This window comes from Lepeophtheirus salmonis, chromosome 13, assembly GCF_016086655.4.
Source record: "Lepeophtheirus salmonis chromosome 13, UVic_Lsal_1.4, whole genome shotgun sequence".
NCBI classification, from domain to species: Eukaryota; Metazoa; Arthropoda; class Copepoda; order Siphonostomatoida; family Caligidae; genus Lepeophtheirus; species Lepeophtheirus salmonis.
Window position 1 is genome coordinate 35,900,827 of NC_052143.2, and position 22,782 is coordinate 35,923,608.

The window sequence follows — 22,782 nt, forward strand, 5'->3', positions numbered from 1 at the left end:
TCATAACAACACAGTGATGGCGGACAGTGGCTGTGAGGGTATAGGTGTATGATGATAGACTCTGCGAGCCTTCCCCTTGATATGCACGCAACAATAGTTAAAAAGAGTTTTGCATTGGAGGAGATGGGTTTCTTTCCTTGTTGGTATCAAAAGTGCCCTCTCGACCTTCACAAGGCTCTTTCCCCCCACTTTTTTGATTGCTCTCTGAACTGTCTTGTCTGAAACCACGAGATTTCTTACATGGGCCCTAATGAACATGAAGGGATTGACCTGAGCTGTTTTCTTTAACTCCTGTGGCTCCAACTTGGCCTTTTTAACAGAGCCTCACTTCCTTTCCAAGTCTTGGACTTGCTGACGGCGTACACGGTAGTCATGGATAGGTGCATTGTCAAGGAGTGTGCGAATGGGAATTTGTCAATCAAGTTCAAGTGTCATTTTCTCGAGTTGTACGTATGCTAGACCTTAATGAATTATTGAATTAGTATTCAGATTTTAATGCCCTCCCCCCTAAGTATAAAATACATTTACTATCTGAAAGACAAAGATTAACACTAATGGGTTCTTTGCGCAAGTCCTTCTAAGAAGTGTCATTGAAGATGGTGTAGGAAATGTAAGGACAGTCAAAAGATTTACAACATAACAATTGCGTTTTCGAGTTGCCAAACATTACATATTTTGTAATATTGTATTCCGCATCATATAGCTGGAACTATGCAAAAAGTTATAATCCATTAAATTTAAATTTGTATCTCCTCAAAAATTTAAAGTGCCTTCAAAAAAATAAATTATAGAGTTTATCTAATTAAATTGTAATAAGTAATTAATATTTTAGAGGCAATATGATTAAACTTTATTTAAATATGTCTTATTCTCTCTGTGTTTGAGAACTATTTATTGACATGAAATAATTAATTAAATTGACTTATTTATAAATCATTTTTGAACTTTTCCCACATGTAAAATAATCATTACTCATTATAGTTAATAAAATAATTAACTTATTTATATTTAATTCCTGAACTCTTAAGCATTCTCAAACAACTTTAAAAGAAAATTAAAAGTGAAAAAATCAATCAAAATCAAACTTTTTTTGACAGTAAATCTTTTTAAGTTGTAATATAAGATTTATTAATTAGTTTTAGCTATAATATAATGCCATTGAAAAGAAATATATAAATTTCCAAATTATATTTTGTACAAACTGTTTTTAAGATAACTTAATAAATACTTTTTTTTCGAATGCTAGAATGTTTTGTATCACTTGTCATTACATTAACTATTTATTTTGATAAAGATATTGTATTTTGAAATACGGCTCTAAATTCAAATTACACCCTAAAAACGTGATTTTATAAATGAACATACTGAAACTGTACCTGAGCTTCTTGGATATGGCCGTAGGGGCATGCTGCATGAGAGAAGCGTTAAAAGTGCATCCCTTTATTGCTCCATTTTTCTCGTCGTCGTTTTTTTTGCTTTTAATTGAGTCAAAACTTTACATAAGGAATATTGTGTCACAAAACCTATCGTTCATTGAGTTTGAAGAGAAGATTTCCGATTGATTAAAATTTAAATTAATTGTACCACTAGATAAAATTAAATGTTTTACGTAGTTTTTTTATATTATTCGGTTCCTTCATATTAATATATATAAATATACAAAAAATATAATAAATGTAAAATAATAATAAAGTCCAGAACAATTACGTACAGATAGATAAAAAACATTGTAGTTTAAAATTAGTACCCTGGAGTTGAACCATATCTACTATAAATAAAAATGCAGAACAAATTCACTAAAACGAACTAAAATATCCAAATCAAGTGCAGTACATAATATTAAAACGATAAAATAGGATACTATCACAACCTTTTCCCAAAAAATTGTTGATTATTCTGTTAAAAACTCTTCTTTTGTTGGATCCTATAACTTGAATAACCTTGATCACTTCTGATGCAGTCAACCATGTATCCGTTCCTATGTTTGGAAATTTTAAGCAATAATGTAGTTCCAGACTTTAAACAAAACATATCAAATTTTTATGACAATCAGACTATTTGTTTACAAGTTACAATGCTTGAAGTGACGCTACTTCTGGTGTTTGTATAAAAATGGATTCAAAGGAAATTCCCTCTGTTGGTATATCATTGCTTCTTGATGGGAAAAAATACTATAAACGCAAAAGTTTGGCTTGATAAGTGTTATACGAACTCTACTCCATTTAAAGGACTGTAGAACGTTGGTTTGCTGAGTTTAAATGTGGAAGTACATATACAAATAATGAGGAACGGTCTGGTTGCCAAAATTCTGCTAATTTTCCCTTAAACATACAAAAAGTCCTCAAAATAGTTTTGTCTAATGGTAAAATGAAAATGTACAAGATAGCTGACATCCTAAAGATATCAAATGGCAAGGTGTTTACTATTTTGCATGAAAAAATTGTTATAAAAAAGGTATTCCAAGTTCATTTTTAGTCTCAAGCCTTTGCTCACAAGTTTAAGTCAAGTCCAAGTCCTTTAACATATTTTCCTAGTCATGCTGATATATTTAATATCGTTTTGAGTTCATTCTTAGTCAATAATTATATATTTATTTTTTTAAACTTCCAAATTTAAATTTCTTAAAATTAATTTGAAAAATATACAATTTGATATTGAAAATTTATTCAAAATTCACAACTATTCACAAAAAGAAAAATATTTTGGAAAAAATTACAAAATAGCAGGGCTATTCTCAAAAAATTAAATTTTTTGAAGAAAAATTTCAAAAATCTATAATTGTTCACAAAAAATAAATTTTTTTAGACCATTTTTTCCAAAAACATATTTATACAAAATTTATTTTGTGAAAAAAAATTCAAATTTTATATTTTTTAGTAAAAAGCAAAAGTTCCTTAATGTAGGAGGGGGTAGGGCTACTTTTTTTTATTTTTTTACATAACTAAAAAAAATTATAAACACTTAAATATCAGTTATAAATTAGAATCAAACTCGCAAATTAAACATTATTTTCCTAACGCCCATCCCTATTCAAGAAAAAACATCCGATTCCAATTTATGGTCTTATCACTTATTATAATATAGTGTTGTTAAGGAAAATTATTAGAAAATTCAGTGGAATCCCAGCTAAAGCGTTCAATAGTTTTGCTGACAACATCCACGCAACGTCCTATTCAACTGTACATTGTGTCATGAATGAAGACCTATAGTACCATAGCTATGAACGTCTTAAGGGACAACTTCTAACTCCGTCAAACCGGGAGAAAAGATAACTCGAACCAGGGCTTTGATCAACTATCAGTAGAAGCCTCAAGTGAAAATTTTGGTCTGATTTCTACACAATTCTTTTGCAGTTATAAATTGGAAAACAAACGGTGAATTGGAAGCGAAATAGAAATAAAGTATCGCATTTTTATTTTTTGTTTTTACGGGAGTGATGTATTAGGTTTCATAAATTACTGTAAAATACAACAAGAATTGGTTTGAGTTTAAAGTATAAAAAAATGCTACAGAGAATGTGTACGGAAATGTGATCATGCTTAGAATGATATTTTGGTTGAAATTACAGCTTTGATCCATGAATTTGAATAAAAAAATTAACAAAGATATTATGTTTTTACTTATAGCCTTCAATACAGATATTACATAAATTATTGAAAGAATGATCATATTGGAGAAAACTAGGTTTTGAAATAAAATACAAAAATTTTCCTAAATGATTATAAATTTTGGAATTTATATCAAGCCTTTATAATTATTTGAAATGTCAACATTCAATGTATGTATGTAAATATATATATTCAAGTATAAAATGAGTATATGTATTATTGAAATACATGACAAAATAAATAGACAACTCATGTAAACTTTCATTTGAAATTAACATAATTTGTTCTTAGGTGTATAGTTCAAAAGTGCATTAAATATTTCTATTTTTATACACTTTCAATACATATTTAATATATGTAGCAGTATATCCTATCTCTTCGAAAAATAAAATGTTTTTGCATGCAATAAAATTTTGGGAGAGGACCCACGCTTTTATTCCTTTATAAATATTATAGCTATATACCAAGTAGTTTTTTAAAATCAGAATGGTGAATTTTAAACCTAAAAAAGACATAATATATTAATTAAGAAAATAATTTCAACAAAATGAATACTTTAAATAGATGTGTGTCTGAGCTCTCTTACTCATTAATGTAGCCCCCCTTAGTGGCAATATCTTCTTTAAGGTGGTGCCTGAAAACCTGGCACCCATTGCAGATGTATCTCTCCATTATCCCAGACCCAGAGTTGCGGGAAATCGAAGGATTCGGTGTGAAGTTAAAATGGACTGCAGGGCTTCCCCTCGACAGGCATATAAAAGGTATAGTCCAGGAGACTGGCCTAAGGGGCTAAAAGTGTCAAAAAAGATTTCAAAAGAAAACAAAAGACTCATTGAAAAGAGGTTTGTAACGGAGAGATGGGTATCTTTCATTGCTGGTGTCAAAAGTGGCCTCTCCACCCTAACAAGACTCTTTCCACGCACTTTTATAGCTCTCTGGACAGTCTTGTGTGAAACTACGAGTTTTTTTACATAAGCCCTAATGTACAGTAGTGAATTGACCTGGGCTGTTTTATTAACTCCTTTTGGTCCAGTTTAGAGTTTATGATAGAGACAATCTTCTTCTCCAATATTTTTGACTTGCCTTCGGCGTAGATGGTGATCTTTCGGATGCCCAAGTGCTTGGAGAGTGCAAACGGAAATTTGTCAATCACGTTCAAATGTCATTTTCTCAACTTGTACGTACACTAAAGAGCTTTTGTTTTTTAATATTTTTTATCTTTTAATATATCTGAATAAGAATTAATTTTAATAACTCAATCTTTGTGAGTGATTGAACTAATCAGTGCATTGATTTCAGAGGTAGATTCACAAAAAAAAAAAAAAAAAAGAACAGGATGTTAATTGGGAAATTGAAAATCAAAATTCGTAAATCTTTGAAAAACTACTTTACGCCAAATTGTAAAAATATTGGACGTATTCTTTAGATTCTCCAATCCAGTTGAAATGATATTTAGATACATTTAATAGATTATATAAATACATTTCCTGTTAAATGTTGTTCACTTTATATTTATGTATCAAGAGACAAAAATAATATATCGTTTATATCCAACATTGTACTAATTATCGATAATACATAGACTTTCAATTCGAATAATTTTTGTGGCCAAAAAATAGATTCTTAATGTTGAACAATGAGAGCCAAATATATCAAAATTGAGCAATATGTATTAAAAGAAAAATACAGTCTCATTGCCATAATTGTAACTAATTAGTTTTCTTTTATATTTATGATATTTCTTAAATCATTTTTGTAAAACTAAATGAACAAATCAAGGTTTTACGAAGATTTCATTAATATTAATTTTTGCTTTCAATCAGTATCAATAGTTTTAAACAAACTTGAAGAACATTTTGCGCCGACATGAGTAAGTTGAATAAATTTGAAGTTGGCAAAATCTTCCAACGTCTTTTTAAACTCAGGCATGTGTTCATCTCCAACTTTGACTCTATTTCCAATCTTTCGCATACATCATCAGGATTTCTGTGAAAGACAAAAATTATATTTCAAATATAAAGACAAAAATAATATTTGGTTTTATTTCAAATAGATGAACGACAAATTGCTTCGAATGGATGGATCTTCAAGACCTTGATGTCCATTTTCAATGGCACCGGATTCTTTTTTATTCCAATCATTACAAATTTTGTTGATCACTTCAAAAAATTACAATAGTTATGACCCTAAAGATTATAACTGAAATTAGGTGTCCTGCCTTAAAATGACAAAAATGAAATAATTAATCCTTCATTTATATAATGATAAAAATTTTATATAATTTTTTTAATGAATGTTTGTTTTTATCAGTGGATAAAACAAAAACTGTTGTTTAATCTTACTATGAAACTTGTATCCTTTTATTTTATACCAGTCTAGAAAAATAAGGCAAAATATCAATTCTTTGATTGGCTTAATCTTATTTAAAAAAATTAGAATTGAAGGTTAGTCATCAATCAAAAAAAAAAAAAAATTATATGAAAAATGTATCATTTGTTTTGGGAACCTAAATCATATTTTTTCAAATTATTAATTTATTCATAACACAATAAAACTATGCTTTTGAAAAAGTTGAACAAACCCCTCAAAACAACCATTATACAGGAGTTTTTAAATTTAAAACTTTTTTAGCAAAAAAAAAGTTTATTTATTTAAGTGTGTTGGAAATTTATTAAAATCTCAGATTCAATATTGAGACTAATTATTAAAATAAAAAATGAAATAAAACACTTATTAAAAGTCAGAGGGTATAAGGCATAAATTGAAAATATCCATGTAAATCTCTTAATTATGTTTAGGCCATTATACTTTATTAGAAAATTTATATTTAAGTGTTGGAAATTTGTAACAGATTCACAAACACAAAAAGTCTTACCCTTCCTAATTGATACTAATGCTGGGAGATTACTAATTCCACTACAAGATGAAATTAGTATAAAACACACAAACTATGGCAGCTTCATTCAATCGTTAGAGTTACTTAGTGTAGAAAATGTACAAAGACTCAGACTTCATTGTCAGTGAGACTAAGTTAAGATTATTTTATTTCGATTTTTTTTATGTATCTGGCAAAATACATAAAAAAAATCAAAGTGCTTTTAAGGAACGAAAATTGCTCTTAGGGTTTCTTACACTTCAGGATAAGTTTTTTTTCAAGGAATGGTTTGCTTTGTATAATGTCTAATTTCGAGATCACAGGTATATCTGTTATTTCTTCGATCAAGAAAATATTAGGAAAAAAGAATCAAATTATATATATTTTTAAAAATAATTATGTATAGTATTTGCTAACCACGTTGTTTTAGGTTTGTGTCTTTTCGTAAAGGAAATATGAAAAAATACCCAAAATGTTTTGGTAGTCAGCAAATTATTATTCCACCTATTAAATTATTATTCAAGAAAATATAATAATTTTTCACAGCTAAATAATAACTAATTCAAATCAAATCACGGCAAATTCTATAGCGAGAAAATAGAAACGTCAACACATATTTTCTACGAGTTTAATAGGGTGAATCCTTTTGTAAGTGTGTGTCAAATAAAATTAAAAGAAAAACTACAAGTCTCGACGTAAGAAACAGATTGGGTAGTAGCCACCGATCCGAATCTTGCCAAGGCTTTTAAGGAGGATGCCATCATCAATAAAGTGCATTTCATAATATATTCTTGCAGATGTAATAGGAAACCCATACCAACAAATTTGGAAGGTATAATAGTGAAAGAAACTCGATGTTGTAGCTAACTTTTCCTATTATTGTTATTAATTTGGTCTTTTGGGTACTTGTATGGAATAATTTTTTTTTTGAAAAAAGCTGTGATTTTTATTGTCATTTTTCTTATTATTGTTTTTTATTGAACCCATATCAGTTATGTGCAAGGATTGTGTTATGTTCAGTTAGAATGTTTGTTTGTCAGAATTATATATAAAGGTATGCCTATTGGGATTTAAAAAAAAAAATTATTTCAAATTAAATCCAATTAGCTAACTACACACTGATTTGGGGAATATAACCTTTTCTTTTCAAAGAAAAGATTTAGTGATGCCATAAATTAACTGTGTGCACAATGTAATTGTTTATGTAGATGTCGCTCCAAGTATTTATTAAGATAAATAGGGATGCTGAGTTCAACGTGGATCATATCATTTTTGAAACTGGTGTTAAGAAATAATATTACCTTCTTAAGATTTTTTTAAGATTCGTATTAAGGTCGCATCTTCCAAACCAGTATGTGTCTCAGATCCTTTCGGATAATATTAATTTATTCATACTTTGTCTCCAGGTACTCAGCATCACTTGAAAGATTTATTCTAAATGAAACAGATAATTTTTTATGGATATGTCACATTGAAATGAAAAGCTTTGCAAAATACATTTCAAATAAAATGGATACAAATCCGAATATCTATGTATGTTATCTAGTTTAAATATGCCAATTTCAGAAGTTAATGATGCAAATTTGCTATCAATTACAATTGTCAGAAATACAATGTTGATGAAACTGTTTGACCTAATATTTTAACAAGCGGAATAAAATTTTATTTGACACCAATTCAAATCATCGAAGTTTACTTTTTATTAAAATTTGAAACAAATATCATTCACAATTTGAAGAACTCTATAGGAACATTAAAAACAAAATGAAGACTTTGTCTGTTTTAGTCGTAATAGTATCCCTATCTGCTGATGTCTGTAAGTACATAAAGAGGCTCTGAGTGATGATGAGAGGAATTGTATTCTTATTACAGATGCTCAAAATTGTGGCACAAATTCGGGACCCTGTCAGTTTCCATTCAAGTATAATGGAGTAACTTATGAAGGATGTACCTTGGAAGACAGCCAACAACCTTGGTGCGCCACTTCAGTTGATGCCAATCGAAACTACTTAAACTACGACTATTGCTCTCAAGACTGTAAACGTAAGTAATTATTTAGTTATCTCTCTAATGGAATAGATGTTATTTTCCTATTATTTATATTATATATAGAAGCTTCCACGACAACTATTGCAGGAGGTAAGTTAGAAAGCTAAAGTACATATAAAAACTGTTTATCTTGAAAACCTTTTATCTGGTTCTAGGATGTAAAACACTCGGTGGAATCAATTGTAAATTTCCATTTCAGTATTTAGGAATTACATTTACTACATGTACAGCTGCAGGATTTGGAGGATTGAACTGGTGTGCTACTTCAACTGGACCAGATAATATTTTGACCTCTTATGGAATATGCTCTTCTAGCTGTGCAAGTAAGTGACATAATAAAATGGGTTTATTTCACCAAAATTCATATTTACGTACAATTTCTATATTGTTTAGCTGAATCAACAGTGGGAGCAAATGGTAAGATCTAGATTGATACTATATATTTTTTTAAACAATTGGTACTATTTGATTTGTAGTGTGTGGAACTGTTGATAGGAGGAGTTGTATTTTTCCATTTGTTTATAATGGTAAGAGCTACAGTACTTGTACAACTGTCGAAAGCACTGTTCCATGGTGTTCCACAAGTGTCGAACCTGTATCTAACGAATCCCTGGGATTTGGATACTGTAATAAAAACTGTCAGGGTAATTTATAAAATAAATAGTAAAAGAAACAAAAATAAATTGCAAATATGAACTATTACTTATAGTAAGTGAATCAGGAGTACCTGTTACTACAACTACTGGATCTTCCACAACTGCAACGACGACTAATGGAGGATCTTCAACAACTGCAACGGCGACTAATACTGTATCTTCTACAACTGAAACGACGAACAATATTGGATCTTCCACAACTGCAGTGACCACTAATACTGGATCTCCAACAATGACTAATTCAGGATCCTCAACAACTGCAACGGACACAACTACAGGATCTTCAAAAGCAACGACGATATCTAATACAGGATCTTCAACAACTACAACGACGATCAATACTGAATCTTCAACAACTACAACGACGAACAATATTGAATCTTCAACAACTTCATCGACGACTAGTACAGGATCTTCAACAACTGCATCGATGTCTAACACGGGATCTTCAACAACTGTATCGACTTCTAATACAGGATCTTCAACAACTGCAACGACAAACAATACTGAATCTTCAACAACTTCATCGACGACTACTACAGGGTTTCCAACAACAACAACGACGACTACTACAGGATTTCCAACAACTACATCTACGACTACTACAGGATTTCCAACAACTACATCGACGACTACTACAGGATCTTCAACAACTGCAACGACAAACAATACTGAATCTTCAACAACTTCATCGACGACTACTTCAGGGTTTCCAACAACAACATCGACGACTACTACAGGATTTCCAACAACAACAACGACGACTACTACTGGATTTCCCACAACTACATCGACGACTACTACAGGATTTCCAACATCTACATCGACGACTACTACAGTATCTTCGACAACTACATCGACTACTACTACAGGATTTCAAACATCTACATCGACGACTACTACTGTATCTTCGACAACTACAAATGCAACTTCTGGGTAAAATTTATCAACAAACACAGGCAATATGTTAATGTTTTCATGGCATTTTGTTTTTTCCATTGATGCCTCTTCAATGTATTCTTGGATATTATATATGAATATTCATTATTGTAGTAACCCTAATGTGATTTAAATTATTTTATAATATATTTATGACTTAGCAGACCATTCCTTTTGTATATTTTATTATAAACATATTTTTCTTTTGAACATGAGATGATGTGGTGCTCCTGATGGGTTAACGCCCTGTTAAATCCCGAAGAATTAAGAAATTATACATATGTCGATAGCATTGATGATAATAATTTTATCACTCTATTTTTTTATATTAAGGCCTTGTCTTTCACTGTTTAACATTTCAGTGATAATATGTTATGAACATTTACAATGAAATTACCATGACATACGGTAAATTTTATTCAAAGTATCACTTCAACTATACATAAGGTAAATTTTATTCAAACTATGAACTTACCACAACATAACTGGTATACACGACCGATCATAGATTTACTTTAACTCCTAAGAATAGGAAATATCCTTGGTGAATCAAGTATATCAACCTTCCTACTATAATTAATACAGCTTACATAATTTACAGTAACAGATTACCAAAAGTTATGCAGTAGACTTAACAAAAGGTTTAAACCTATAACTGATCGTATATCGAAGGTGTGGCAATTGGAATAAAACATTGGTTATCAACTACGAATTAGAATGGCCTTGAGATAATGGTTTAGGATTTAAAAAGGATTTTACTACATATGACTTGAGCTGATCATGATATGTCTCCAATTTAATTACTTTTTTTATCCCTTCATTCCAATGTTGAGAGTTTTATACACACAATGGCATGCAGAGTATTCAATTGGAAATAAGTAAAGGATGTTGAAAAAGAGATATGATATCTTCAAATCATTCATCTCTCTCAAAATCGACTGATTGAAGAGATTAACTTTTCTGGGCATAAAAATGGAGGTCATGAACATATTATTGCCGTTTTGGGGTCTGGGGTAGCGACCATATTTGGTAGTTGGTATTGCCAAGAGTATCAAAATCCTAAGGGAACTGAAATAATCAAAAACAAAAATATTTCAACCACTAAAATTAAACTTTTCTGCCAGTACATTAATCGAATCTGAAATTAAAGATCCAACGATTTTCGAAATGTTTATAATGAGTACATTCAAATCATGGCAAAAGGTAAGAAATTATAATTTATTGATTTTTTTTGTCACACACACTCAGTGGAAAATATGTTCAACAGGTAAAGGATGAATCAAAATCTGTCAAAATTACTTTTTGTATTTATTATAGACAATGTTTAAAATTTTGAAAAGTAAATTTTTATAAAACGTTAAATGTTGCATAATAATTAAATTATGTTTAAAAGATGCGTATTTTTGAATTCAATAAAGTTAATTCATATTTTCTGGAGTGCATTTTGTGATGAAGTACTTTGTACTTTTACTAGTCACGTTAGCCAGAAATTAGACATAGGTACATTTTGTATAATTTTTTCAATTCATATTTAATATATGTAGCAGTATATCCTATCTCTTCGAAAAATAAAATGTTTTTGCATGCAATAAAATTTTGGGAGAGGACCCACGCTTTTATTCCTTTATAAATATTATAGCTATATACCAAGTAGTTTTTAAAATCAGAATGGTGAATTTTAAACCTAAAAAAGACATAATATATTAATTAAGAAAATAATTTCAACAAAATGAATACTTTAAATAGATGTGTGTCTGAGCTCTCTTACTCATTAATGTAGCCCCCCTTAGTGGCAATATCTTCTTTAAGGTGGTGCCTGAAAACCTGGCACCCATTGCAGATGTATCTCTCCATTATCCCAGACCCAGAGTTGCGGGAAATCGAAGGATTCGGTGTGAAGTTAAAAGGACTGCAGGGCTTCCCCTCGACAGGCATATAAAAGGTATAGTCCAGGAGACTGGCCTAAGGGGCTAAAAGTGTCAAAAAAGATTTCAAAAGAAAACAAAAGACTCATTGAAAAGAGGTTTGTAACGGAGAGATGGGTATCTTTCATTGCTGGTGTCAAAAGTGGCCTCTCCACCCTAACAAGACTCTTTCCACGCACTTTTTATAGCTCTCTGGACAGTCTTGTGTGAAACTACGAGTTTTTTTACATAAGCCCTAATGTACAGTAGTGAATTGACCTGGGCTGTTTTATTAACTCCTTTTGGTCCAGTTTAGAGTTTATGATAGAGACAATCTTCTTCTCCAATATTTTTGACTTGCCTTCGGCGTAGATGGTGATCTTTCGGATGCCCAAGTGCTTGGAGAGTGCAAACGGAAATTTGTCAATCACGTTCAAATGTCATTTTCTCAACTTGTACGTACACTAAAGAGCTTTTGTTTTTTTAATATTTTTTATCTTTTAATATATCTGAATAAGAATTAATTTTAATAACTCAATCTTTGTGAGTGATTGAACTAATCAGTGCATTGATTTCAGAGGTAGATTCACACAAAAAAAAAAAAAAAAAAAAAGAACAGGATGTTAATTGGGAAATTGAAAATCAAAATTCGTAAATCTTTGAAAAACTACTTTACGCCAAATTGTAAAAATATTGGACGTATTCTTTAGATTCTCCAATCCAGTTGAAATGATATTTAGATACATTTAATAGATTATATAAATACATTTCCTGTTAAATGTTGTTCACTTTATATTTATGTATCAAGAGACAAAAATAATATATCGTTTATATCCAACATTGTACTAATTATCGATAATACATAGACTTTCAATTCGAATAATTTTTGTGGCCAAAAAATAGATTCTTAATGTTGAACAATGAGAGCCAAATATATCAAAATTGAGCAATATGTATTAAAAGAAAAATACAGTCTCATTGCCATAATTGAAACTAATTAGTTTTCTTTTATATTTATGATATTTTTTAAATATTTTTTAAAACTTGAACAAAAATCATTTTTTGTAAAACTAAATGAACAAATCCGACATGGTTTTAAATTTGAAGCAAAATCTTCAACGTCTTTTTAAACTCAGGCATGTGTTCATCTTTTGACTCTTTCAATCTTTCATACATCATCAATGAAAGACAAAAATTATATTTCAAATAACAATTTTTTTACTTGAAAGTATAATCATTTTGTAATAACTACCAATAAAAATGTAAAATTACCTTAGACATGGATGGATCTTCAAGACTTTGATGTCCATTTTCAATGAATTCGTTTTTAAATCATATACAAATTTTGTTGATCACTTCAAAATCAATGTGTTCCAGTATGAAAGTCGGTCAAGGTGTCCTTTAACAATGAACTAGACGATTTAATAAGAATGTTTTAGTTAAGAATTTAGATCCTTCACTTATATGATCTGATTGTCATTGTCTTCCAACACAAAAGATAAAAATTTTATATAATTTTTATCCCCGCCTAATGAATGTTTGTTTTTATCAGTGGATGTTTGCTTCAAACATATAACCTATGCTGTTGTTTAATCTTTACTATGATCTAACTTGTATCCTTTTATTTTATCAGTCTAGAAAAATAAGGCAAAATAATTTCTTTGATTGCTCATCATTTCTTAAGCTTAATCTTATTCATAAAAATTAGAATCGTGATCTTGAGGTTAGTCATCAATACAAAAAAAAAAAAATTATATGAAAAATGTATCATTTGTTTTGGGAACCTCCAAAGACCCACTCATTTGTGCACATATTTTTTACAAATTATTAATTTATTCATAACACAACTTTTCCTAAAACTATGCTTTCAAAACATGAAAAAGTTGAACAAACCCCCTCAAAACAACCACCTTAAAGTACAGGAGTTTTTAAATAAATTAAAACTTTTTTAAAATAGAGCAAAAAATAGTCCAGGAGTAAACAAATATTTATTATTCGGAAGTGTGAGATTTGGTAATTGAGAGTATATATTAAAATCTCATATAAAATCAATATTGAGACTAATTATTAAAATAAAAAATGAAATAATTAACATTTATATAATGTTTAATGATAATATAAAAAAACTTATTAAAAGTCAGAGGGTATAAGGCATAAATTGAAAATATCCATGTAAATCTCTTAATTATGTTTAGGCCATTATACTTTATTAGAAAATTTATATTTAAGTGTTGGAAATTTGTAACAGATTCACAAACACAAAAAGTCTTACCCTTCCTAATTGATACTAATGCTGGGAGATTACTAATTCCACTACAAGATGAAATTAGTATAAAACCTACAAACTATGGCAGCTTCATTCAATCGTTAGAGTTACTTAGTGTAGAAAATGTACAAAGACTCAGACTTCATTGTCAGTGAGACTAAGTTAAGATTATTTTATTTCGATTTTTTTTATGTATCTGGCAAAATACATAAAAAAAATCAAAGTGCTTTTAAGGAACGAAAATTGCTCTTAGGGTTTCTTGCACTTCAGGATAAGTTTTTTTTCAAGGAATGGTTTGCTTTGTATAATGTCTAATTTCGAGATCACAGGTATATCTGTTATTTCTTCGATCAAGAAAATATTAGGAAAAAAAGAATCAAATTATATATATCTTTAAAAATAATTATGTATAGTATTTGCTAACCACGTTGTTTTAGGTTTGTGTCTTTTCGTAAAGGAAATATGAAAAAATACCCAAAATGTTTTAGTAGTCAGCAAATTATTATTCCACCTATTAAATTATTATTCAAGAAAATATAATAATTTTTCACAGCTAAATAATAACTAATTCAAATCAAATCACGGCAAATTCTATAGCGAGAAAATAGAAACGTCAGCACATATTTTCTACGAGTTTAATAGGGTGAATCCTTTTGTAAGTGTGTGTCAAATAAAATTAAAAGAAAAACTACAAGTCTCGACGTAAGAAACAGATTGGGTAGTAGCCACCGATCCGAATCTTCCCAAGGCTTTTAAGGAGGATGCCATCATCAATAAAGTGCATTTCATAATATATTCTTGCAGATGTAATAGGAAACCCATACCAACAAATTTGGAAGGTATAATAGTGAAAGAAACTCGATGTTGTAGCTAACTTTTCCTATTATTGTTATTAATTTGGTCTTTTGGGTACTTGTATGGAAGAATTTTTTTTTGAAAAAAGCTGTGATTTTTATTGTCATTTTTCTTATTATTGTTTTTATTGAACCCATATCAGTTATGTGCAAGGATTGTGTTATGTTCAGTTAGAATGTTTGTTTGTCAGAATTATATATAAAGGTATGCCTATTGGGATTTAAAAAAAAAAAAAAAAATTATTTCAAATTAAATCCAATTAGCTAACTACACACTGATTTGGGGGAATATAACCTTTTCTTTTCAAAGAAAAGATTTAGTGATGCCATAAATTAACTGTGTGCACAATGTAATTGTTTATGTAGATGTCGCTCCAAGTATTTATTAAGATAAATAGGGATGCTGAGTTCAACGTGGATCATATCATTTTTGAAACTGGTGTTAAGAAATAATATTTGCTTCTTAAGATTTTTTAAGATTCGTATTAAGGTCGCATCTTCCAAACCAGTATGTGTCTCAGATCCTTTCGGATAATATTAATTTATTCATACTTTGTCTCCAGGTACTCAGCATCACTTGAAAGATGCATTCTAAATGAAACAGATAATTTTTTATGGATATGTCACATTGAAATGAAAAGCTTTGCAAAATACATTTCAAATAAAATGGATACAAATCCGAATATCTATGTATGTTATCTAGTTTAAATATGCCAATTTCAGAAGTTGATGATGCAAATTTGCTATCAATTACAATTGTCAGAAATACAATGTTGATGAAACTGTTTGACCTAATATTTTAACAAGCGGAATAAAATTTTATTTGACACCAATTCAAATCATCGAAGTTTACTTTTTTATTAAAATTTGAAACAAATATCATTCACAATTTGAAGAACTCTATAGGAACATTAAAAACAAAATGAAGACTTTGTCTGTTTTAGTCGTAATAGTATCCCTATCTGCTGATGTCTGTAAGTACATAAAGAGGCTCTGAGTGATGATGAGAGGAATTGTATTCTTATTACAGATGCTCAAAATTGTGGCACAAATTCGGGACCCTGTCAGTTTCCATTCAAGTATAATGGAGTAACTTATGAAGGATGTACCCTGGAAGACAGCCAACAACCTTGGTGCGCCACTTCAGTTGATGCCAATCGAAACTACTTAAACTACGACTATTGCTCTCAAGACTGTAAACGTAAGTAATTATTTAGTTATCTCTCTAATGGAATAGATGTTATTTTCCTATTATTTATATTATATATAGAAGCTTCCACGACAACTATTGCAGGAGGTAAGTTAGAAAGCTAAAGTACATATAAAAACTGTTTATCTTGAAAACCTTTTATCTGGTTCTAGGATGTAAAACACTCGGTGGAATCAATTGTAAATTTCCATTTCAGTATTTAGGAATTACATTTACTACATGTACAGCTGCAGGATTTGGAGGATTGAACTGGTGTGCTACTTCAACTGGACCAGATAATATTTTGACCTCTTATGGAATATGCTCTTCTAGCTGTGCAAGTAAGTGACATAATAAAATGGGTTTATTTCACCAAAATTCATATTTACGTACAATTTCTATATTGTTTAGCTGAATCAACAGTGGGAGCAAATGGTAAGATCTAGATTTGATACTATATATTTTTTTAAACAATTGGTACTATTTGATTTGTAGTGTGTGGAACTGTTGATAGGAGGAGTTGTATTTTTCCATTTGTTTATAATGGTAAGAGCTACAGTACTTGTACAACTGTCGAAAGCACTGTTCCATGGTGTTCCACAAGTGTCGAACCTGTATCTAACGAATCCCTGGGATTTGGATACTGTAATAAAAACTGTCAGGGTAATTTATAAAATAAATAGTAAAAGAAACAAAAATAAATTGCAAATATGAACTATTACTTATAGTAAGTGAATCAGGAGTACCTGTTACTACAACTACTGGATCTTCCACAACTGCAACGACGACTAATGGAGGATCTTCAACAACTGCAACGGCGACTAATACTGTATCTTCTACAACTGAAACGACGAACAATATTGGATCTTCCACAACTGCAGTGACCACTAATACTGGATCTCCAACAATGACTAATTCAGGATCCTCAACAACTGCAACGGACACAACTACAGGATCTTCAAAAGCAACGACGATATCTAATACAGGATCTTCAACAACTACAACGACGATCAATACTGAATCTTCAACAACTACAACGACGAACAATATTGAATCTTCAACAACTTCATCGACGACTAGTACAGGATCTTCAACAACTGCATCGATGTCTAACACGGGATCTTCAACAACTGTATCGACTTCTAATACAGGATCTTCAACAACTGCAACGACAAACAATACTGAATCTTCAACAACTTCATCGACGACTACTACAGGGTTTCCAACAACAACAACGACGACTACTACAGGATTTCCAACAACTACATCTACGACTACTACAGGATTTCCAACAACTACATCGACGACTACTACAGGATCTTCAACAACTGCAACGACAAACAATACTGAATCTTCAACAACTTCATCGACGACTACTTCAGGGTTTCCAACAACAACATCGACGACTACTACAGGATTTCCAACAACAACAACGACGACTACTACTGGATTTCCCACAACTACATCGACGACTACTACAGGATTTCCAACATCTACATCGACGACTACTACAGTATCTTCGACAACTACATCGACTACTACTACAGGATTTCAAACATCTACATCGACGACTACTACTGTATCTTCGACAACTACAAATGCAACTTCTGGGTAACATTTATCAACAAACACAGGCAATATGTTAATGTTTTCATGGCATTTTGTTTTTTCCATTGATGCCTCTTCAATGTATTCTTGGATATTATATATGAATATTCATTATTGTAGTAACCCTAATGTGATTTAAATTATTTTATAATATATTTATGACTTAGCAGACCATTCCTTTTGTATATTTTATTATAAACATATTTTTCTTTTGAACATGAGATGATGTGGTGCTCCTGATGGGTTAACGCCCTGTTAAATCCCGAAGAATTAAGAAATTATACATATGTCGATAGCATTGATGATAATAATTTTATCACTCTATTTTTTTATATTAAGGCCTTGTCTTTCACTGTTTAACATTTCAGTGATAATATGTTATGAACATTTACAATGAAATTACCATGACATACGGTAAATTTTATTCAAAGTATCACTTCAACTATACATAAGGTAAATTTTATTCAAACTATGAACTTACCACAACATAACTGGTATACACGACCGATCATAGATTTACTTTAACTCCTAAGAATAGGAAATATCCTTGGTGAATCAAGTATATCAACCTTCCTACTATAATTAATACAGCTTACATAATTTACAGTAACAGATTACCAAAAGTTATGCAGTAGACTTAACAAAAGGTTTAAACCTATAACTGATCGTATATCGAAGGTGTGGCAATTGGAATAAAACATTGGTTATCAACTACGAATTAGAATGGCCTTGAGATAATGGTTTAGGATTTAAAAAAGGATTTTACTACATATGACTTGAGCTGATCATGATATGTCTCCAATTTAATTACTTTTTTTATCCCTTCATTCCAATGTTGAGAGTTTTATACACACAATGGCATGCAGAGTATTCAATTGGAAATAAGTAAAGGATGTTGAAAAAGAGATATGATATCTTCAAATCATTCATCTCTCTCAAAATCGACTGATTGAAGAGATTAACTTTTCTGGGCATAAAAATGGAGGTCATGAACATATTATTGCCGTTTTGGGGTCTGGGGTAGCGACCATATTTGGTAGTTGGTATTGCCAAGAGTATCAAAATCCTAAGGGAACTGAAATAATCAAAAACAAAAATATTTCAACCACTAAAATTAAACTTTTCTGCCAGTACATTAATCGAATCTGAAATTAAAGATCCAACGATTTTCGAAATGTTTATAATGAGTACATTCAAATCATGGCAAAAGGTAAGAAATTATAATTTATTGATTTTTTTTGTCACACACACTCAGTGGAAAATATGTTCAACAGGTAAAGGATGAATCAAAATCTGTCAAAATTACTTTTTGTATTTATTATAGACAATGTTTAAAATCTTTGAAAAGTAAATTTTTATAAAACGTTAAATGTTGCATAATAATTAAATTATGTTTAAAAGATGCGTATTTTTGAATTCAATAAAGTTAATTCATATTTTCTGGAGTGCATTTTGTGATGAAGTACTTTGTACTTTTACTAGTCACGTTAGCCAGAAATTAGACATAGGTACATTTTGTATAATTTTTTCAATTCATATTTAATATATGTAGCAGTATATCCTATCTCTTCGAAAAATAAAATGTTTTTGCATGCAATAAAATTTTGGGAGAGGACCCACGCTTTTATTCCTTTATAAATATTATAGCTATATACCAAGTAGTTTTTTAAAATCAGAATGGTGAATTTTAAACCTAAAAAAGACATAATATATTAATTAAGAAAATAATTTCAACAAAATGAATACTTTAAATAGATGTGTGTCTGAGCTCTCTTACTCATTAATGTAGCCCCCCTTAGTGGCAATATCTTCTTTAAGGTGGTGCCTGAAAACCTGGCACCCATTGCAGATGTATCTCTCCATTATCCCAGACCCAGAGTTGCGGGAAATCGAAGGATTCGGTGTGAAGTTAAAATGGACTGCAGGGCTTCCCCTCGACAGGCATATAAAAGGTATAGTCCAGGAGACTGGCCTAAGGGGCTAAAAGTGTCAAAAAAGATTTCAAAAGAAAACAAAAGACTCATTGAAAAGAGGTTTGTAACGGAGAGATGGGTATCTTTCATTGCTGGTGTCAAAAGTGGCCTCTCCACCCTAACAAGACTCTTTCCACGCACTTTTTTATAGCTCTCTGGACAGTCTTGTGTGAAACTACGAGTTTTTTTACATAAGCCCTAATGTACAGTAGTGAATTGACCTGGGCTGTTTTATTAACTCCTTTTGGTCCAGTTTAGAGTTTATGATAGAGACAATCTTCTTCTCCAATATTTTTGACTTGCCTTCGGCGTAGATGGTGATCTTTCGGATGCCCAAGTGCTTGGAGAGTGCAAACGGAAATTTGTCAATCACGTTCAAATGTCATTTTCTCAACTTGTACGTACACTAAAGAGCTTTTGTTTTTTTAATATTTTTTATCTTTTAATATATCTGAATAAGAATTAATTTTAATAACTCAATCTTTGTGAGTGATTGAACTAATCAGTGCATTGATTTCAGAGGTAGATTCACACAAAAAAAAAAAAAAAAACAGGATGTTAATTGGGAAATTGAAAATCAAAATTCGTAAATCTTTGAAAAACTACTTTACGCCAAATTGTAAAAATATTGGACGTATTCTTTAGATTCTCCAATCCAGTTGAAATGATATTTAGATACATTTAATAGATTATATAAATACATTTCCTGTTAAATGTTGTTCACTTTATATTTATGTATCAAGAGACAAAAATAATATATCGTTTATATCCAACATTGTACTAATTATCGATAATACATAGACTTTCAATTCGAATAATTTTTGTGGCCAAAAAATAGATTCTTAATGTTGAACAATGAGAGCCAAATATATCAAAATTGAGCAATATGTATTAAAAGAAAAATACAGTCTCATTGCCATAATTGAAACTAATTAGTTTTCTTTTATATTTATGATATTTCTTAAATCATTTTTGTAAAACTAAATGAACAAATCAAGGTTTTACGAAGATTTCATTAATATTAATTTTTGCTTTCAATCAGTATCAATAGTTTTAAACAAACTTGAAGAACATTTTGCGCCGACATGAGTAAGTTGAATAAATTTGAAGTTGGCAAAATCTTCCAACGTCTTTTTAAACTCAGGCATGTGTTCATCTCCACCTTTGACTCTATTTCCAATCTTTCGCATACATCATCAGAAAGACAAAAATTATATTTCAAATATATTTCCTAAGGATTTTTTTATTTTTGTTTGGCTTCAGAAAGTATAATCAGAGATTTGGTTTTAGATTTTGTAATAACTACCAATAAAAATGTAAAATTACCTTAGATGAACGACAAATTGCTTCGAATGGATGGATCTTCAAGACCTTGATGTCCATTTTCAATGGCACCGGATTCGTTTTTATTCAATCATTACAAATTTTGTTGATCACTTCAAAAAATTACAGATTACAATGTGTTCAGTATGAAAGTCGGTCAGGTGTCCTGCCTTAACAATGAGTTTTAGACGATTTAATAAGAATGTTTTAGTTAAGAATTTAGAAATAATTATTGTATTGTTCAAAAGATAAAAATTTTATATATTTTTATCCCCGCCTAATGAATGTTTGTTTTTATCAGTGGATGTTTGCTTCAAACATTTATGCTGTTGTTTAATCTTACTATGATCTAACTTGTATCAATATTGAGACTAATTATTAAAATAAAAAATGAATCAATATTGAGACTAATTATTAAAATAAAAAATAATTAACATTTATATAATGTTTAATGATAATATAACAAAAAAACTTATTAAAAGTCAGAGGGTATAACTTTTAAATTGAATATAAACATATAAATCTCTGAATTATGTTTAGGCCATTATACTTTATTAGAAAATTTATATTTAAGTGTTGGAAATTTGTCAAAACAGATTCACAAACACTTTTTAAAATAGAGCAAAAAATAAAAGTCTTATCTCCTTCCTAATGTTTTGATACTAATGCTTTTAAATTGGGAGATTACTAATTCCACTACAAGATGAAATTAGTATAAAACCTACAAACTATGGCAGCTTCATTCAATCGTTAGAGTTACTTAGTGTAGAAAATGTACAAAGACTCAGACTTCATTGTCAGTGAGACTAAGTTAAGATTATTTTATTTCGATTTTTTTTTTTATGTATCTGGCAAAATACATAAAAAAAATCAAAGTGCTTTTAAGGAACGAAAATTGCTCTTAGGGTTTCTTGCACTTCAGGATAAGTTTTTTTTCAAGGAATGGTTTGCTTTGTATAATGTCTAATTTCGAGATCACAGGTATATCTGTTATTTCTTCGATCAAGAAAATATTAGGAAAAAAAGAATCAAATTATATATATCTTTAAAAATAATTATGTATAGTATTTGCTAACCACGTTGTTTTAGGTTTGTGTCTTTTCGTAAAGGAAATATGAAAAAATACCCAAAATGTTTTGGTAGTCAGCAAATTATTATTCCACCTATTAAATTATTATTCAAGAAAATATAATAATTTTTCACAGCTAAATAATAACTAATTCAAATCAAATCACGGCAAATTCTATAGCGAGAAAATAAAAAACGTCAGCACATATTTTCTACGAGTTTAATAGGGTGAATCCTTTTGTAAGTGTGTGTCAAATAAAATTAAAAGAAAAACTACAAGTCTCGACGTAAGAAACAGATTGGGTAGTAGCCACCGATCCGAATCTTCCCAAGGCTTTTAAGGAGGATGCCATCATCAATAAAGTGCATTTCATAATATATTCTTGCAGATGTAATAGGAAACCCATACCAACAAATTTGGAAGGTATAATAGTGAAAGAAACTCGATGTTGTAGCTAACTTTTCCTATT

The 22,782-nt window shown here is 30.0% G+C and overlaps 2 protein-coding genes across 2 annotated transcripts; both read left to right on the top strand.

Annotated features, from left to right (window-relative positions):
- Positions 1–8,186: 8,186 nt before the first annotated feature.
- LOC121128355 (uncharacterized) lies at positions 8,187–10,295 on the top strand. The gene is made up of 7 exons (XM_040723936.2): positions 8,187–8,299; positions 8,356–8,526; positions 8,596–8,622; positions 8,688–8,855; positions 8,926–8,949; positions 9,009–9,176; positions 9,242–10,295. The coding sequence occupies exons 1-7, from the start codon at positions 8,248–8,250 to the stop codon at positions 10,126–10,128; spliced, it is 1,497 nt and encodes a 498-aa protein (XP_040579870.2). The 5' UTR covers positions 8,187–8,247; the 3' UTR covers positions 10,129–10,295.
- Positions 10,296–15,974: 5,679 nt separating this feature from the next.
- On the top strand, positions 15,975–18,122 carry LOC139906998 (uncharacterized). The gene is made up of 7 exons (XM_071892924.1): positions 15,975–16,125; positions 16,182–16,352; positions 16,422–16,448; positions 16,514–16,681; positions 16,752–16,775; positions 16,836–17,003; positions 17,069–18,122. The coding sequence occupies exons 1-7, from the start codon at positions 16,074–16,076 to the stop codon at positions 17,953–17,955; spliced, it is 1,497 nt and encodes a 498-aa protein (XP_071749025.1). The 5' UTR covers positions 15,975–16,073; the 3' UTR covers positions 17,956–18,122.
- Positions 18,123–22,782: the final 4,660 nt, after the last annotated feature.

What these genes read in the sequence shown, in the direction of transcription:
- LOC139906998 (XM_071892924.1), top strand. Translation starts at nt 16,074, where the DNA reads ATGAAGACTTTGTCTGTTTTAGTCGTAATAGTATCCCTATCTGCTGAT. An exon ending in ATGCTCTTCTAGCTGTGCAA is followed by an intron (nt 16,682 to 16,751) that starts GTAAGTGACATA and finishes TATATTGTTTAG; the next exon opens with CTGAATCAACAGTGGGAGCA. An exon ending in ATCAACAGTGGGAGCAAATG is followed by an intron (nt 16,776 to 16,835) that starts GTAAGATCTAGA and finishes TTTGATTTGTAG; the next exon opens with TGTGTGGAACTGTTGATAGG.
- LOC121128355 (XM_040723936.2), top strand. Translation starts at nt 8,248, where the DNA reads ATGAAGACTTTGTCTGTTTTAGTCGTAATAGTATCCCTATCTGCTGAT. An exon ending in ATGCTCTTCTAGCTGTGCAA is followed by an intron (nt 8,856 to 8,925) that starts GTAAGTGACATA and finishes TATATTGTTTAG; the next exon opens with CTGAATCAACAGTGGGAGCA. An exon ending in ATCAACAGTGGGAGCAAATG is followed by an intron (nt 8,950 to 9,008) that starts GTAAGATCTAGA and finishes TTTGATTTGTAG; the next exon opens with TGTGTGGAACTGTTGATAGG.